The sequence below is a fragment of the Plasmodium chabaudi genome, assembly GCF_900002335.3.
Source record: "Plasmodium chabaudi chabaudi strain AS genome assembly, chromosome: 8".
In the NCBI taxonomy this organism is placed as follows: domain Eukaryota; phylum Apicomplexa; class Aconoidasida; order Haemosporida; family Plasmodiidae; genus Plasmodium; species Plasmodium chabaudi.
Window position 1 is genome coordinate 816612 of NC_030108.2, and position 20106 is coordinate 836717.

General features: G+C 23.7%; 6 protein-coding genes across 6 annotated transcripts; 4 read left to right on the forward strand and 2 right to left on the reverse strand.

The window, feature by feature from the left end:
• Positions 1–978: 978 nt before the first annotated feature.
• Positions 979–3903, forward strand: PCHAS_0820100 (gamma-glutamylcysteine synthetase, putative; the record flags this gene model as incomplete). The annotated part of the gene is made up of 1 exon (XM_736353.2): positions 979–3903. The coding sequence occupies one exon, from the start codon at positions 979–981 to the stop codon at positions 3901–3903; it is 2925 nt and encodes a 974-aa protein (XP_741446.2).
• A 539-nt stretch (positions 3904–4442) lies between these two features.
• Positions 4443–5848, reverse strand: PCHAS_0820200 (nucleosome assembly protein, putative; the record flags this gene model as incomplete). The annotated part of the gene is made up of 3 exons (XM_016797889.1): positions 4443–5137; positions 5266–5318; positions 5793–5848. 3 exons carry the CDS (start codon positions 5846–5848, stop codon positions 4443–4445), a joined length of 804 nt encoding a protein of 267 aa, XP_016653795.1.
• Positions 5849–9724: 3876 nt separating this feature from the next.
• On the forward strand, positions 9725–11494 carry PCHAS_0820300 (DnaJ protein, putative; the record flags this gene model as incomplete). The annotated part of the gene is made up of 5 exons (XM_738259.1): positions 9725–9815; positions 10115–10269; positions 10421–10538; positions 10639–10757; positions 10877–11494. The coding sequence occupies 5 exons, from the start codon at positions 9725–9727 to the stop codon at positions 11492–11494; spliced, it is 1101 nt and encodes a 366-aa protein (XP_743352.1).
• A 723-nt stretch (positions 11495–12217) lies between these two features.
• PCHAS_0820400 (PPPDE peptidase, putative) lies at positions 12218–13078 on the reverse strand (the record flags this gene model as incomplete). The annotated part of the gene is made up of 2 exons (XM_736808.1): positions 12218–12894; positions 13012–13078. 2 exons carry the CDS (start codon positions 13076–13078, stop codon positions 12218–12220), a joined length of 744 nt encoding a protein of 247 aa, XP_741901.1.
• Positions 13079–15690: 2612 nt separating this feature from the next.
• Positions 15691–16581, forward strand: PCHAS_0820500 (thioredoxin-like protein 1, putative; the record flags this gene model as incomplete). The annotated part of the gene is made up of 3 exons (XM_016797890.1): positions 15691–15805; positions 15892–16037; positions 16222–16581. 3 exons carry the CDS (start codon positions 15691–15693, stop codon positions 16579–16581), a joined length of 621 nt encoding a protein of 206 aa, XP_016653796.1.
• Positions 16582–17605: 1024 nt separating this feature from the next.
• PCHAS_0820600 (protein disulfide isomerase, putative) lies at positions 17606–19441 on the forward strand (the record flags this gene model as incomplete). Its single annotated transcript, XM_739979.1, has 3 exons — positions 17606–18511; positions 18641–19154; positions 19332–19441. 3 exons carry the CDS (start codon positions 17606–17608, stop codon positions 19439–19441), a joined length of 1530 nt encoding a protein of 509 aa, XP_745072.1.
• Between the last annotated feature and the right edge of the window lie 665 nt (positions 19442–20106).

The window sequence follows — 20106 nt, forward strand, 5'->3', positions numbered from 1 at the left end:
ATTAAAATATAAATATTTATTTTATGATTTATATTTTTCTATAATTTACATAATATAAAGTATATTTTTCGATTTTTATAATTTCTTTATTTTTTCAATGTTATATTATCGATTATAAAAATATGTATACTTAAAAAATTTTATAACTCCCAAAAAACATCACCCTACCTTTGCTTTATACATATTTATACATATTTATTTATCTATATATCATATATTTATTTTATTATACAAAAAAACAACCTCTTGTATCATAAAAAATGCATATATAGCGTTTAGTGTTATTTCAAAAAAATATTCATATATATGCTATATGTCATACATAAAAGTTTTTTTCTCTCAATATTTGTTTATATAATTTAAAAAGAGAAACAACAATATTAATGATAAATAAATATATTATCCGTACATGCACACGTATATTATACAAAATTAAAGGTATCAAATGCCCAACTGTGTATGCATTTAAATTTGTATATTATAAATATATTTTACGTACTTGTACAACATTAAAAAGACACTTATGAATAAGTCTGTGAATTTATAAAATTTTTATTTTTATGTATATATACAAATTGAAACAAAAAAGGGGGTCTATTATTGTATTATATTTAATTGTGAGTATAGTCAAGCATATTTTTTTCGTGACCTTTTTTTGTTTCTCTTTTTCGCTTTTGCTTAACGGTTTTGTATATGCACCTGTACATCCGTTACCCTGTTTGAAAGCATTGTAGAAAGCTTTTAAAAAATTAGAAAAAAATCTGAAAAAAAATTAGAAAAAAAATCAGAAAAAAAACAGAAAATAAGTATATCCTTATTTGACCTGAGCATATTTAACAAACTTCAAACCAACGCAGTCTTTTAATTATTTGATTTGCACTACCAAATTATACAATCAGATATATATACAAAAATAGTAGAAAAAAAAAAATAAAAAAAAATATAAAAAAATAAAAATAACAGATAAGAGCGTATAGTATGGGTTTTCTAAAAATTGGAACTCCTTTAAGTTGGGAAGATGTACATAATGTCAAGTCATTAATCAGATTATATGGAATATTACAATTTGTTCATTCATATAATTGTAATAAAGATCGAAATGATGAACATATTATGTTTGGAGATGAAATTGAATATATAGTTATAAGGAATGATGATAAATTAAAAGAATCATCTGCACTTTTATGTGCTACTGATTTGATTGATGAAATGATGAATTTAGAAAGTGGGACTGATTGTCAATATGGATCTCATTGGACTCCTGAATATTCTTCCTTTACAATTGAAGGTACACCATCTGTACCATTTAAATTTGAATTGAATTCTTTATATTTTATCGAACATTGCATGAAAATTCGAAGAAATAAATTAAATAATGTTTTAAGTGGCTTACCAGGTGTTCGAGTCATAACATTGCCATGCTACCCTAACGTACTTTTAGATAACAGTCTCATGATGGCAAAAAGAATCAACCTTGAAAATAAAAAACAAAAAAAAAATGAAAAACATAAACAAGAAATAGTAGACACATCTCCTATAAATTATAACTCCATACAAATTGATAAAACAATTCAAGAGCCAGAAAATGGAGAAGAAAAACATGACGAAAATCGTAACGAAAATGAAGCACAAAAACAAACTTCTCAAAAAAGTGAAAATAAAAATATTAGCATTGATATTATATCTGATATTGACGAAAATAAATCAACCCATTTTGTTAGTTCCGATATTGCTCAACATAAATATGATGACTTTTTAATTCCTGATATATCTATGGATGGTGGTGATAGTAATAATAGGAAGGATGCGAAAAATGACGAAGCTATTTACAAAGGGGATGCTTCCAATGAAAATGTAGACATCGAAGGAGAAGATAATAGTTATATGTCAACAATAAAAGAAGATTCAATATTTAAATGTGAATTATTTAAACCAGAAATGACAAAAGAATATAGTAATAGTTGTTTAGTTACAGATATGGTTATTAGTCCTCATTCAAGATATGTCACATTAACTAAAAATATAAGAAAAAGACGAGGAACAAAAGTTATATCATTTAATGAAATATATAAAGATGTACATACAGAAAATATGGATATATGGAAACTATCTTTAGATAAAAATGATGAGAAACTTTTTAAAAAAAAATTAAAAAAAAAAACGTTAGATGGTCATCTCATTTGGAATAAATCAATGACAAATGAAAAGAAAAGTGAAAAAACAAATGAAATAAAAAATGCAGAAAATGATAAAACCGAATTATTAGACAAGGTAATAAAACATAGTCTGTTTAGTAACATAGATGATGATGAAGATTATGTATATTCTTATAATCGTGAATTTATAGAAGAATATTCAAAAAAATGTAAATATCCAATTAAAAATTATGTATATTTAGATGCTATGTTTTTTGGTATGAGTATGTGTTGTCAGCAAGTTACAATGTCTTTTCAAACAATTAATGATGCAAAATATGTATATGATCAGCTAGCTGTTATTGCACCATTATTTTTAGCTATAACAGCATGTACACCCTATTTAGGTGGATTCTTAACCGAAACAGATGCACGATGGAGAGTTATATCAAATAGTGTCGATTGTAGAACTGAAGATGAATTGTCCTACATTTCAAAACCAAGATATTCAGGAATATCTCTATACATATCTGATGAAGCTCCATTAAAAAAAAATTATTATTTTTACAATGATATTGATATTGTTTTAAATAAAAATGTCTATGATAAATTAATAAAAGAAAATGTTGATGAATATTTGGCTAGACATATTGCATCATTATTTGTTCGTGACCCAATTGTAGTATTTGAAGGTTCATTTAGTGAACAAGATATTAGTACAATAAAAAATATTATAAACGAAAAAAATGAAAATGGTAATAATTCTAAAATGTGGAATGAAAATGAAATGAATAAAATATATTTAAGTGACGATTTTGAATTTTTAGAAGATTATAAAGAAAAAGTATTATCATCACATCAACATTTTGAAAATTTCCAAAGTACAAATTGGAATAGTGTACGATTTAAACCACCACCAATATTAGATAATAATTATTTAAATGGTCCTAGTTCAATTGGATGGAGAGTTGAATTTCGAACTCCTGATATTCAAATAACAGATTTTGAAAATGCTTCTGTTGTTGCATTAATTATGGTATTATCTAAATTTATATTAAAAAATAAATTAAATTTATATATACCTATGTCGAAATTAGAAGAAAATCTATTTCGATCATCTAAGCGTGATGCAATATTAAAGGAAAAATTTTACTTCCGAAATGATATAAACTATGATACATCTAATAATGATATAGAAGAAAAAAGTATTTACGAAATATTTTTTAATAAAAATAATGGAATTTTATATTTATGTTCTTTATATATTGAAGAACAATTTGAACAAGGTCTAATCAACTTATCAGCAAAAAATAAAATTAATGAATATATACAATTTATTGAATTAAGATGTAAAGGTGAAATATCTACAGGGGCGTCATTTTTAAGAAAATTTATTTTAAACCATCCATCCTATGAAAAAAATTCATATATAAACAATCAAATTAATTATGATCTATGTAAATTAATATCTGATATAGGTAAAGGTGAAATTGCTCCTCACGAATTATTAGGTGGTTTTGTTGATCCACATAAAGAGAGAATCAAAAATAATTTAAGACGAATTAGTAAAAGACAATATTTAAAATCGTTAGCATATAAATTTATTTCTGGTGAAGACTATACACAATATCTTCTCCTTAATGAAGATCTAAAGCATGATAAAGATTTCTATATTCAAAGCAAACATACAAATTATGAAGAATCTGATGAATCCATTGATGATAACATGCTTGAGTTTGGGAAAAAATTATACCAATTCAGTGCATAGCCATCGCTTTAACCGCCCCTTTACCCATGCCACCATTTTTAGCAGCCATTTTTTCAACCTGTTCAACGTTTTCGTTTTTTTTCATTTTTTCCACTTTTTCCACTTTTTCCACCCACCCCGAGTTTGTTGCATTTGCATGCCTCCCACAACTAAACTCCATTCATCGTAAACGCGTTAAGTTTAATTCGCGAAAATGCAGAGTACTGCTTGAGTGCCCCAATTATGAAAGCGTAATTTCTTTATTGATTGTTTTAAATGGTCTTTTTGTTTTTAAATAAAAAATAAAATAGCATACATACACACATATATGTAACATAAGAAATACATTACATATATACATCTTAAGTGGCATAAAAAAAATACACAAATGACGTAAATAAGCTATATATAAGATAAAGATATATCGGGAAAAAAAAGTACACACACAATATAAGTAGTGCATATATGACTATGTTTCTTCATTTGTATATTATAGTGTATTGATTATTTTAAGTAAGGAATAAACATGATTTTTGTTTATTATTTTTATATTAAATTAATTAATCATCATTATCTTTTCCGTCTTCGTCATCTTCATCATCTTCATTTTCGTCATCCTCATCCTCGTCTTCATTTTCATCATCATCATCTTCATCTTCGTCATCGTCATCATCAAAATCTTCATCAAAGTCATCAAAGTCTTCTAATCCTAAATAATAGGATAATGGATTATGCCATATTTCTCTTCGAATAATTTCTCCAAGGTCTGGTTTGTCATGTAATTCTTCAGTTGTAAACCATTCGAAAACCGACCATTTGGGCATTTCATTATCTATATCTATTCTACTATTAGATACAGCTGCTATTGGATTTTTTCCATCTTTCCATTTAATTCTTGTACATTCAACTACTTTTTCTTGATTATTATCAAATGTTACATGTTTAACTAAAACTAATGGCTCCATATATTCTTTAGCCTTGTCACTAAATGTGAATGTTATTTTGTATGATCCATTATTATCCATATTATCTTTTAAATCGAGTGTTGTTAAATGATTTAAGATATCTATATCTTCAGGTACGATGTCACTTAATGCTGGATGTTTTCTTAATGTGTTTGCCCAAAAGCATGGAACTTTTTGTATTATTACATCTCTCTTATCGAAAAGGGGTTTCTTCTTTTCGTCGTATTGCTTCTGGATGTTCATTTGCTCATGTGCGCACTTTATATCTAATTGTTCGATGTCCTTTTGAACTGAAGGGAGGAAAAAAAGAGGTTCATGAATACTTATGTAAACGTGATACATATGGAGGCATGACCATGACCAATATGGTCGTATCAATATTTTTTTTTTTTTTTTTTTTTTTTTTTTCATTTCTTACTGTCTTCAAAGTCTTTTATAAATGGTATCAAGGGATCATCATTTTCAATTTTTCTGTAAAAGGGGAAGAGAAAAAAAGTGAGTATGCAGTTTTGTGGGTAGGAGAAAAAATTATGTGCATAAACATCCATATTTTGTTATGCCCTTGGCAACTGTGCATATATAGTAGTGTGAATATTGGCTATGTTGGATATACAAAGAGAAGTTTTGATATATCCACATTATTTGCACAATCTAAATACGTATATTTTTAAAGAATGGTTTATATTCTTCTATTATTTTTTGCAAGTATTATGGTAACTATTTTGCTACCACTGTGCTTTGTCTCTTTTTATGAAAATATGGCATCATTAAGGTTGTGTTAGTATAAATAGTGATATACGTTTTTCTTGCTTTTTTAATAATGCATTGTTAATACAATTTGAATGTATAACACAGTTGGTATTATGAGAGGCAAATATATATGGACATATACATGCACCTATATTGATATAGCGATTATATGCATATACGATTTAAATATCTTACGTATGTTTAGGGTCTGTTGTATTTTCAACAGAATTTTCTGAACGATCTCTCTTCATTTTTGTTAAATATTAAAATTGAAATATAAAAAATTATTATAATATATAAATAATTCTCTATAACAGTAAAATTTTAATACTATATTTAAAATTAAAAATACAACTTTTCGTGAATTTTTTTTTTTTTTTTTATTTTATATTAAGGCTTGCAGTAGAATATAAAAAACATAAGGGTATTTTCTCTGTAATAAAAATTTTTATTTTTGTAAAAAAAAAAAACATTAAAACGAAAAAGATTATTATATAATAGTTCGAATGTATTTATATATATACTAGGTATGTATGTAATGAAAAATGAAATAATGTAATATGCGTATTGCATATATATTTAAAATTTTTTTATAATAATAAATGGTATTACTACTGAGCCTCATTCATTACATATATTTTCAAATGCCTATGCAATATTATTGGGTATATATATTTTTTGCATATATGCCATTATTTTTAAAATGCCGAAAATTAAATAATCTTTTAATTTTTATTTTTAATAATGCATTATATTAAAAATAAAAGATGTAATAAGATACGGCTTTATAAATAATGCCAAGTAAGTATGATGAAAACTTGGGCAATACAAAATAATATCATAAATTAAAATATTATTACATATTTTTTTTTCTCCTCTTTTTTAATATTATATATGCTATTATTTATTATTGCATATGATTTATTAAAACATAACAATGTTATGATAAAAAAAAATAGTTTTTAAAGAAAACTCTCAATAAAACCATATAATGATTGTATATTATACTATTTACCATATTAGCTAACTATAATTATTTGGCTATATATTTACAAAAAAATACATAACTTTTTGTAACACCATTTTTCTAGGCATATTAAGTTATGTAAACTCTCGTTTTATGCATACATTTATGTAACACATTGCTTTTAATATAATTTTGTTTTATTTTTTTTGAAATATGGGGAGAGTATAATTTTTTTTTTTTTAGTGGAATCCAAAATTACCTGTGTGTTTTAAGCGTCTCTAAATGGTAATAGTATAAGACTATGAGTAAATCTAAATATATTTAATATGATTGTATAAAATTTAAATACAATTTTTATATATACTTATATGATGATATAATATAGCTAGACCTTAAACATATCTATTATCTTGTGATATATAATAAAAATAAACATCATTCATATTATATATTTTAATTCAAAGGGAGTTTGCACTTTCTGTAATATTTCTTAACGCGAATTTTAAGAAAAACTTTATACTTTTTATGTACGAATTAACTAGAAGAATGAAAAATCAACATCACTATGTTAGCTGAACGTAGTACTATAGTCTTTTAATTTCGCTAAAAATGGAATTAAAAATATATTTTATTTTTTTAACTGTATTTATTTTTTAATATAGTTATGTTAAAAAATGCGGAGAAAAAATTACAAAAGTTTGTAGTGTTTATAATGGTATATTACCTTTCGTCCTTTATTATATTTGCATATGTGTAAATATATTGCGAATATTATTTAATTCCAATTATATAAATAGCATTACTAGAAATTATTTTTTTTAACACAATAAAGTTATACAAATATAGGAATACCTTTAGAGAGTATGCATAAGTTAAATATATATATGGTTTGCTTATTTTATAAAAATTATTGCAAAGATAATCCCAATTGTCTATACATATGCATAAACGAATAATTATAGATATACATGTGTGTGTGCATATTTTAATTTGCCATTTGTTATGTACTTTTGCTTAATGCACATTCCTCTTCCTTAAATATACGAGGTTTCGTAAAAATAAAAAAATATAAATTGCCTAGGTCAAACTTTGCAAACTTTGAAAAATATGCAATTTATGCAAATTTATAATTTTTTTCCTTTTTAGCTTTATTATTTTTTATAAAAAAAAATGAATAGCTAGCTCAAAATGAAAATTACAATAGGATATCTTTTATTAAGTCTTGTCTTTTTTTTAATTATACATTTTGAAAAATCAAATATATTATAATTTTTCGATATGTTTACTTTCTTATAATAATGTACCATTACTTAATGTGTCAATTTTTGTAAATAGGAGACTTACTCATGTGTGTATGAGGTGAGGGTATATTTTTTTTTTTTTTTTTTTTTTTTTTTTTTTATTTAAAAAAATAATTTTTCTCTTTTCATTTCTTTTAAATATTAATATGTATAAACAAGTGTGTATTGTTATTCTTTTCAGTTATAAAATTATGCTTATTTAAAATTAATTGTTTATTTTTATCATTATTATAGTTCGTGTATATAGAGAGAATATAATTTCCCATTGAAAGAGTTCTCTCTCTCTCTCTCTCTACATAAATATGTAGTATGCATATAAGTTTTAAGACTTGCCATCGTCATTTATTTTATAAGCCCATTCCTATCTACCATTTCATAGGGATAAGACTCGAAATGAATAATCCATTTTAAACAATTTAAATGACACAAAATTGACAAAAATAATAAGATATTTTTATATATTATTTTCTTCCAACATAATCAGACTTAATTATGTTCTTTATTTATGGTGAAACAATTTTTATAGCAAGTTATAAATTTTAAAATAAAAAATAAATACATAAAATTGTGTGTTATTATACTTTGTTTTATTTAATTATATTTTAGTAGCAATGCTATTAAAATTGTAGGAAATATTTGTGTTATATACAAAATGGTGAAAGGTTAAAATTGGATTGAAATAAAAAAAAAGGTTTAAATATTTTTTACACACATTTTCAAAATATAAAATTAAAACAACAAAAATTTATAATTTTAACATAAAATGAGAAAACAAATTTAAGCCTATTATTCATTATTTTTTACTTTTTAATTTTATGTATAATTTAAAATGGTTTGTTATTCAATAATTAATAGTCTTAATTTTGCTATGACCTATTTATTGTTATTTTTATACATTGCCATTTTTATGCATTGCCATAATTATTATTAATTAAAGTATATCAATTTTAAATTTGGTATAGTAAAATATTGTTAAAACAAATTAATGATTTACATAATTTGTGATAAAAAAATTATTATATATAATATATACATTTATGATTGTATGCCTTTTCTACTTTTACATATATAAGAAGTTTTATATCTATATATGTGTATATAGTTTTATTATCATTTGCTATGCATTATTTTGCTATACTATATATCATGCATATATTTTTACTTAACAGTGTTTTACACATTTTTTATGTTAGCAAATTTAGCTCGTTTTTTTTTATTTTCGTAGCCTTACTGGCATAGGGGAAGTTTTTTTTTTAATATCTTAAGGGCATTTCATATGTATGTAATAATAATTATATATACATCCTTAATATTGGAATAATTATTTTTTGGAATATTTATTCATTATTTTTTTTTAAACATCATAATAGAAAAAATATGTTTTATAAATATATCATAAATTTTAAAAAAATTGAATATATAAAATAAATAATGTGAAAAAAAAAATAAGCACACCCAATGTTTTACAACAAAATAAAATGTGGGCATCCATTTTATTTTTTAAGGGAGTATGTATATTTTATAATAAAAAAAAAAAGTGTATATAAAAAAGATATCATATTTTTTATATAGTATAATAAGGGATTTTATATAAAACGCAATTTGAAGAGATATACAAAATCTCTTTTTGTTTTCTTTTTTATATTAATTAATCCTTAAGAGCCAATTTATTTTATTCTCCTGATATTTAATAATGACTTGAATTATTATAAAAAAATTTAGTTATGAAATTGTAATTATAAATATATATATTATATATATTCAAAATTAAGTACTATGAATGCATATTGAAATAAAAATATATTTAAGAAGAAAGCACTAATATTATATAATAAAAATAAATAAACATCATTTTAGAAATGTTAAACGATATAATCATACAGGTTGTTATAGCTTCTATAGGGGTAACTATAGTCAATAGTGATAAAATTAAATTTCTTCATAAATTTAGTAAGAGCTAAAAATATATGATCATACCCTATATTTCATTATTATTTTTTTTTTTTTTAATTTTGGCTAATGTGTACTTTCCTATTTTATTACATTATATTACAATATTTTTATTTCATTTTTCAAGTGTACATATAATAATTATCACATACATGTGTGTATCGATAAATGTGATAACTAGCATGCTTATTTATGGTCATATCATGATTACACGTTTGGGGTTGTCTGCCTTTTTATTTATCATAATTTATCTGAAACATATGCATACATAAATACATGTGCTTTTTCCGTTATTTTAGAATATGCAGTGTATGCCCTAATATTTTCTTTTTTGGTATATAAGGGTATACCATGGAAAAGAGATAACTACTATGTTTATTTAAATATTACCCCGAATGCTACAAAACAAGAAATCCAAACAGCCTATAGGCAGGCTGCCAAAATTTACCACCCAGTAAGTTTTGAACCATACAAAATAGGAGACTACTTTTGCACTGTAGTTTTGTTAATGTACTTTATGTGAACTATGAAGGTGTTACACTTGCTTGGCTATTTTTTATAACTTGATGCACTCATGGAATCCTTATTTTTTGTTGAATATTTAGGACAAAAACTCAGACGAATCTGCCGATTCATCTTTTATAAAATTGAAACATGCCTATGATGTTTTATCAGATGATGTGAGACGAAGCAATTATAACCGATTTGGGGACTATAAAAATGGTATGCAAATTGGGCCTATCCATTTATGCGTCAATTCGAGTATTTTATCATATTATTACACCATTACATCATTATTTTATTACGTTTTTGTATTTTGCAGGAGAAGTAGACGACAACACTGCTACTTTGCTGATATGCCTTTCGCTAGTCCAGCATGCCATGTTTTTTATTATTGGATATTTTTTGTCATATCGTAAAAAATTAGAATTCTCAAGACAGGTACATTTGAATATTCTTAAATTGTTTACAAAAAATGCGAACTATGTTTTGCTTTGTTTTAAGTATACCAATTTGAATGCACAAATATATGAACATGCTTTGGTTTTGTTTATTTTTAGATTTTCCTAGTATATAATATAGCAAGCTTTTGTTTCGAATTGCAATTTCGATTTATTGAAGATGATACAACATTTGATTGGCTACCTGTTATAGGATATTTATTACCATATGAAAAAATAAAATTATTAAGAATGATATTTCCCATTGTTTTTTTTATAAGTATATGTATTTCTGCTTATGCATATACAGATAGAAATGCGAGCTTAATTTATTTAATGAGATCTATATTGTCTACAAATCGAATAATTGTCGAAAGATCGAATGATGTTGTTGAGTCAACTAATTATTTAAAAAAAAATGGGGATCAAATAGTTTCTAAATTACAACAAATGAGAAAAGCAGATGGTTCTTCATTATTCCAACTTAATGACAACAATGATGATGGTGACAATAAAGAATATTTAGGAGGGGAAAATAAAAAACTACTTGAAAATGTAAAAGAATTTTCATTATCCTTGGATTCTCAACAAATGAATTTATTACAAAAATGCTATGAAATTATGAAAAATAAAAAAATCGATGATAAAAAAGGAAAAAAGAAATCATGGTTTGAATTTTTCTCTATGCAAATGATATTTGGAATTATATTTGTTTATATCTGGTTTACTTCAAAATAAAAAAAAAAAAGAACTAATTGATAATAAATGGCTATACATTTTCATATTTTTTTTTGAAAAGTTCAACCGAAATAATTTCTAAACCGACATTACACAAATCGGTATACCGCATTTTGTGAGAGTCTGTTTTAAAACACTCACATGCATATTATGTATACATATTTGTAATAAAAAAATATGTAATATGTATTTTTTTTTTCATTGTTAATGTTTGCTTAATATAATAACTAATTTAACTTTATTTTTTCAATTTTATCTTTTATATTTTTACTTGCTTCCCCACAATTTATCGCTCTAAAATGGAGGAGAAAAATATAAACAACATTCCTCTTGAAAAGGAGGGCAACTTTTCATCTACAATCCATATAGGAATAAAGATGGTTTGTGTGCAAATATTTTTAATTATATAATGATAAGTTTTCAAATTTTGAATTGTTAATTTAAAAATGTAACCCTTAAAAATTAAGGAACAACTATTTTTTAAATAAAAAACATGTTCTATCCACAATGATAGAATATCAGTAGGCAAACTCCAAACCGTATTATCTTTTATGAGCAGTTTGGAAATATTTACGAATGCAAAGTTAGCTCTGTATAAATATATTTTATTTTTAAATAGTACAAAAATAATGACAAAAAATGGAAAAAAACAATTTATGCATATCTGCATTTGTTATGAACTTACGATTTATTGTGTATATCAAATGGTCTTTTAGTTTTTACTCATGGAAAAGAGAATCCATCAGTTGTACTTAATGAATATAATGTATTATATGTGTTTGTGTTAAAATCGTTGAAACATTTTTCATAATTTGAACTTTGTGTTGATCTAGTTAATATGCTTGGGTTATAATACATGCTTGGTGATATAGTAGTAGGACTATAGGGTGTGTAGGGAATAATATAGGAAGGTTGTTGAATAAAATTGTGACTTATATCTTCATTAATGGTATTTTGATATAATATTGTTTTTTTATTATTTATATTTTTATTTTTTTTAAGTATTGATTTTGATAATTTTAAAGCACATACATACATATTCTTATCATCATTTGTTATATCCATAGTATTAACAGACCCACACATAGCTACATTTTTAAAGTCACCAAAAAATTTACCTAACCTTGAATAAATCATAAAACTATGTAATAACCTTTTTCCGCATAATAATTCAAATAAATCATCACAGAAATGGTTACAATTTTTGTATATAAAATTATATGTATTAGGTCTATATATTTTTCCAAGTACATTTAAAATTTCAGAAAATTCATAATATGTTAGCTTCATAAATCCTAATTCATAACTTTTACTATAGCGTCCTATTCCTGACCTTTTTGGTTTGCTTGTTACTATCCCATCCATTGAAAATGTGTACTCGCTACCAAACACTTCAATGCCTTTCGAAGAAGTATAGAAACGTACAAATGTATATGTATATGCATGCATAGTAAAAATTCGTTTAATTTTTAAAACGTATATATGCACACAAATAGTTCGTAGCTTTGTATACTTACCTGTATGACGAACATTTTTCAAGAAAAAAGGGACGTCCAAAATATATGTATGCAAATAGATACTCATTTATTTTTCTGATAAGTAAACTAAATATTCCCCACTATATTATTATAACTACAATTTTAATATAATACTTTTTCAACCTTGATAATTTTTAAAGAAAAATAAATATTTCATTACTAATAAAATGAAAAAACAATTTATCATGAACTGAGACACTAAAATATATTGGTCTTGAACAGTACTACATTTTGTGATATATACTATGTCAGAAAAATATGTAGGTTGGCATATAAAAATGGAATATTCGTATGTGTTTAATTATTTGATTAATTACTTATCAACTTTTATCTCACCTTTGTTATGCTTTCCCCCTAATGATTAACTTTAACTAATATTTTTTTTTATTAGGTGTGCATTTTTTTCACCATTAAAAAATATTTAAGACAACGGAAAAAAGAAAATTAAATATAAACAAAAAAAGAAGCTATAATTGTATTTACATATAATATATATTTTACAAACAAAGATAGAGATAACGCTTCTATAAAATATAATGCATTCTTAATAATGTTACATGCATCATATATGGTTATCGAAAAAAATAAAAAGAACTATTCTATTTTGTTTTAATTTCTCTCTTTATATAAAATATTTATAATTAAAAAAAATTAACTAAATAAAAATAAAATAATTTATATCATTATACATTTTTTTTAAATTAAATCGAATATATACCCTTATGAAAAACCGATCTTACCTCCAAAAAAAATTACACACACATATAATGTACAAAAGAAATTTTTTCTTTTTTTTTTTTTATGAATCACTATAATATAACATTAATTTTGGAAAATTTTCTATTTACACAAACCTTTAACTATACAATTTAAAAACAACATAAAAATTAGAATAAGGGAAATTATAAGTTGTATTAAATATGTTGTAAAAACAAAAACTGTTAATTTAAAATTTCTAGGGATAAAACTAATTTTTTATTTAAATATTAACTATTTATGGAAGATTTCATGAACTTTTTTTTTGTCCTTATATTATGAAGCTTCTTCAAATATATATATTTTATAAGCGCGCATTAGCCAATTCTTTAAATTAATATTTATCAAAAATAAATATACCAATTATAATGTCCACATATATACCTTATTTATATTTTTAATCTATAATTCTTAGAATTAATACACAAAAAAATATTATAATAATAAAATATGAACAAAAAATAGGTGAAACTATATATTTCCTAGAAATTAAAATTTCCACTATATTATTAGCTATAGAAAAATTATAATGAAGGAAAAAAAAAAATATAGTAAATAACTATTTTGTTCTTCCAAAATTTATTGGATAATTTATTTACGGGCTGACATTATTCAACTTTTTTGTCTTCATATAATATATATTTATAATTATTTAAGCCTATTTCCCCTTTATTGTTAAACATTACTATAGGATATATTTTTATATGACAATTTCAGACATTTCAATTATACTTGAAACATAAACATGGTATAATAATTAGTAAATACATATTAAAAACAAAAAGGCCAGCGTGACTTATGAAATTTGATAAACCTATAGAACATATGAGCTGAACTTTTGATATATTTCTTTTTATAATGCATAATTTTTTCGAAAAAGGAGACAATTTTGGTAATCCAATTATATTTCGTGTGTAACTAATATGAAAGCAGTATATGCATATGATATGCACTTAATTTATAATATAATTTTTTTAACCACAATCGATAAATTATTGTCCTATCAAGAAAAAAAACACGATTCCTTATAATTACAACTAAATAATGAACAAATTTTTAAGTTCTTTAAAAAGTTTGTTATGTCTTATGGTTCACATATAGACATTTCAAAAAAATAAATTTGTTAATTTTTTGTGAGAGGTCTATATGAAAAAATATTTATATATAAAAATTTTTATGCAAACAATTGTATTTATTATATACATGTATTATTATCAATAAATATTAGGCATATGTGTTAAGTGTACTTAGCTGGTTACTTAAATTTTATAACAAATTTTTTAATTTTGTACGAGATAGCTTTTTTTAGCTAAATAATTTATATGAATAAACATAATTATTTTGTCAGAATATAAAGTTATTTAACCTGACTTGTTCATAATTTATTACTCTCTTTATATATTTTTTAGTAAAAATTATTAACAGTTTGGTTGTTGTAACATACAATAGGTTAATATGGCTAGTAGACAAATAACCAAATAAAATAGCAACCTTTTATATATGAATAAATACAGCAAATAATGCAAATTAATTAAATTATTTATGAACATAATAGTTTAAATGGTTAACAAGTCAGTATTTTTTTAATAGACAGCTTCGGCGAAAAAAAAAGTTAATAAATTCATAAAAAAAATTATATTTATATTATATTTTAAAAATATATTAAAAAAATAAAATAAATAATGAAACGATAAATTATGTTATTAATCTGAAATTTATATCGGTCTTTTAACTTTTTTTGCTCTTTAAAAAATTATTTCGTTGTAACTCTTTGTTAAATATTGCTTTAATAATAACCACACTTTTTTTCTTTTTTTATTTTTTTCGATTTTTTCAACAAAAGTTAATTTTTTTCTCTTTTAAATTTAAGTATTATATATTTATTTTTTGTGTGTATACAAAATGTCTTGTGCCAATTTTAATTCCCCATATCAAGCCGAAAAGAGAAGAACAACTGAAAATGTAGACAATCAAAATTTGGCGTCTATTAAGAAGCCTATTGATTATTCAGATATGGGTAAATAGCATGTGTATAATAATATTTATTTATTTCACATATCAACTATGCATAATTATATGTATATATAATTTTTTTTATTACAGACCTTATTCTTTTTCCTGAGGGATCATTAAAAAATATAAATAACACGGTTGTAAATGAGAAACATTTAGTTGGTAAATCAGTTGCTTTATTTTTTTCAAATGGAAGTGATCCAAAATGTAGAGCATTCTTACCATTTTTGCAACAGGTTATACCTCATTCTTCTATATTCAATATATTTACATATTAATATAAATATACATTTTAAATATTTCCAATTAAAATTAAGCAAAAAAACGTTTGCATGTGTTTATTCACAATACGCATGTTCATGCATGTATGCATATTATGTTTACATACTAATGTGTACCACATTTTTTTTTTATTTCTAGTATTATAAAACAATAAACGAAGGAGGATCTAGCCAAAAAATCGAAATTATATTTGTAAGTGTTGACCCTGATAGAACGTCATTTGAAGATCATAAAAAACACATGCCTTGGCTATATATTGATATTGCTGACCCTTTAACAGATATATTAAAAAAGCATTTTAGAGTTATGAATGCATACGAAGTTCCTTTTTATGGATCAGGTCCAAGAAGTGATGTCCCTTGTTTAGTCGTTATTGGAAGTGATGGAAGAGAGGCACAACTTTTACATGTTTGCAGTGGACGAGAAGAAGGAGAAAAGGGGGTGTTAAGATGGGATTTCAGAAATAATATTTATTCTTTAAATAAAAAAGGTTTATAATCAGACATATTTAAAAAATAATAATGATAAATATATATTCTTTACGAGTTTATAAAAAATGATATTTATTTTTACTTTTTTGCATCATAATGATTAAGAAAACATTACACATGGGTATATATGTAATACTTCAAATATGGTTACTATTTTTTAAATAACTTTTTACATATTTGCCAATGTGCAGAACGTTTTTATTTTATACTTTGCTAATATTCATTTTTAATTCGATTTTATCCTTATATTATTCTATTTATGAGGTCAGTGTCATATTCATAACTTTATAATTAAAACTTATATAATACGAAATCCATCGTTTGATATATAGAATGCTAATCTAAGACAAAAAAATGTTAGAGAATGTAAATTAATACTAAAAAATAGTAGAATAAAATAGAGTTTCGTAATTATGCTTTCTTTATATGGCCATTCAAAATAAGGGAAATGAAATTAAAGCATATGGTTTTAATTATGCACTTTTTTCTGTTAGGTAAATAATATTAAGATATGATAAAAGCAAAAAACCATATTTTAATAGGTGGTTATTAAAAAAAAGAATAAGGTGAGTTGAAAACAAGATATAGCTATACATATAATAAAAAGGAAACATAAAAAATAAAAAAATATGAATAATGATATGCATGAATATGTGTATACGTTTTTTTGCATAAGATAATTCAAGAACACGCACATGTGCGATTGTATTGGGTATTTTGAAGTAAATTTTTTTTTCTACATTTTTTTATTGCAATATTTAAAAAAAATGACATTATTAGTTTTTAATTTGATGGCTGGTTAGAATTTTCGATATAAGGTGTACATTAAAATAAATGTAAGAATATGATAAATCATAATTCTTAAGATTTATTTATGCATATCATAATAAGAGAAAAAAAAAATAAAAAAATAAATTGATTACACACATGCAATAATATTTTTAGATAATTATTATAATAGAATTTATCAATACCGAATATAGATATAATGATGTACTAAAAAATATGATTCTTATGTTACAAACTAAAAAATGGGAAGGTATACTTTTATATATATTTTTTTCATAATTGCTTTTTTTTTCACCCCTGAACTTTTAAAATGTTCAATCTGGGAAGGTGTTAGTGATGATTTAGCTAAAAAGGTAAATCATTTAACTCATGAAATGGAATTACAAATATATAGTCAGCATACACAATATTGTGTTGCATTATTTTGTACTCATAATGAAATAAAATGTAAAGATGTATATAAAGAATTTGTTAATGCTGCAAATGCAATCGAGAAAGAAGATGTGGTTTTTGTTTATGTCGATACAGTAAAATTAGCAAAAACGGCTGATAATTTTGAAATTAAAAATGTGCCTAAAATATTAATATTTCGAGACTTTGATCCTGAAAAAGGATATACATTTCATAGCAAATATACAAAGGAAAATATAATTGAATGGCTAAATACACTTCCTATGCCATCAGTAGAAATTATGGAACCTGGAGATGTCGATAAATATGTGCAAATGAATAAAAAAAAAGGATTTGCATCTATTATTGCATATTGTACTAAAAATTCGAAAAATACTAATAAATTTGTTCATTTTGGTGAGATAAATAAAATTCCAAATCTAGCAATAGGTCTAATATATATAAATAATGATGAAGAATCTCGAATTGAAATTTCAAATGGACCAGGTTCTACTATACCAAATGATTCCATTAAATATAAAGATGTTTATAAACCTACAAATAATATTTGGACATCTGATTCTATTTTGAAATTTGCTACCAATTATATGAATCAATTTCCTATTGTCATTAATTATAATAGAAAATTAAGACATCCAGTAAAAGATGAAATATATCTTTATCTTTACAATGAGTTTGGTGAATATTCAGATAGTACCTATGTAGAAGTTTATGAAGTCATTCAAAAATATAATAAGGTATTTCTTTCGCATTAAAATGGTTTTGTCTATCCTGATTTTGTTTTGTTTTTTTCGCCTAACTTTGCTGTGCTTTTTCCATACGATTTACTTTGCTCTTTTTCACATAACTTTGCTTTCCCTTGCCAGATAAATTTTGTCTTCCCAAGGAAGGAAGAAGTCGCTGAAATGTTTGGACTCGAAGAAGGAAATAAATATATTTGTATAATGGATTATACGGATTCAAATATAGATCCTGCTTATGCATTATTACGACCTCGTAAGTATGTACAACAACTTACAGAAAATATAAAATCAAAAACAGTGGAAAGATTTATTCAAGACTTTTATAATAATAAAGTTCCGGAATTTCGAAAATCTGAAAAACCAGTTAAAAGATTACATAAACAAAATTATCAAATATTATGTTCAAATAATTTTGAATCTTATGTTTTAGATCCAAATAAATTGGTTATAGTATTTTATCATGTTCATGGTTGTAAAGAATGTATACCTTTATTTTCATTTTGGGAAAAGGTCGCTAATCATTTTCATTTAGAATATCCTAAAGAAGATATTCTAGTAGCAACTATGGATGCAAAATTAAATGACATGTTTGATACATCTATCAAGGTATACCCTAGTGCTGCTATTTATCCAAAAGGTAATAAATTATACGAAGCATAAATATGGATATGCAAAATTAAGAAAATATTTATGCTTATAAATTTGTGACTACACAATTTGGGGTACCCCTCTCAATGAGTTTACAATCTGAAATGTATGTGTGCCGTGTTTTATTTTATCATTTTTTATGCATTTTTTATTTTGAACGTTTCAGGAGAAGACAAAATAAAGAGAAGAACGCATATCATGTTCCCCATAAAATTAGATACATTAATTGATGTGGTTGAAGAAATATTAGAAGGTGAAAATGATGCGGATCTATAATTTTTTTCAATTAATTCGCAGGATATTTGAAGAAAACAATTTACATATCCATATAATGCATACTTATGTGTGCAGTCTTTCAATAATGAACTAGCCATTATGTTTTTTTTTTTTTTTTTTTTGAAATAACGATACAATTTCAAAAAAAATAAAGATATATAATATGCAAATTACAGAAATGGCCGGCTTAATAAGACAAAAAAAAATATGAGCTTATTTTTATTTAATTAAAATTTTATATGCATTAAATTGATTTTATATATGAATTAAAAAAACTCAATATGCATGCATTTTATGAATAAATAACTATGAGCTAGTTTTACTTATTTTTGTGTCTTTCTCCACCTGCTTTGGTTGTTTATTTTTTGGTGTATAATTATTATATGTTTTGTTACTTTTTTATATAAGCAGTGTGTAAATTATAAATGCCCAATTTTGCTAAAAACCACGTTGTTTATTTTATTTACTTTTTATTCACTCTCTTATGCATATTATATAATTAACTTTCTTGTAAACACATATATTTATGAATATACAGTTGTCGTTTTACATTTTCACCATTCGCCATATTTTATTTTACACTCCCTTTTCAATTGTGCAAACATTACATATCTTAAAACGTTTAAAAAAAACATAACGTTTTATCAATAAATTATTTCATGAGA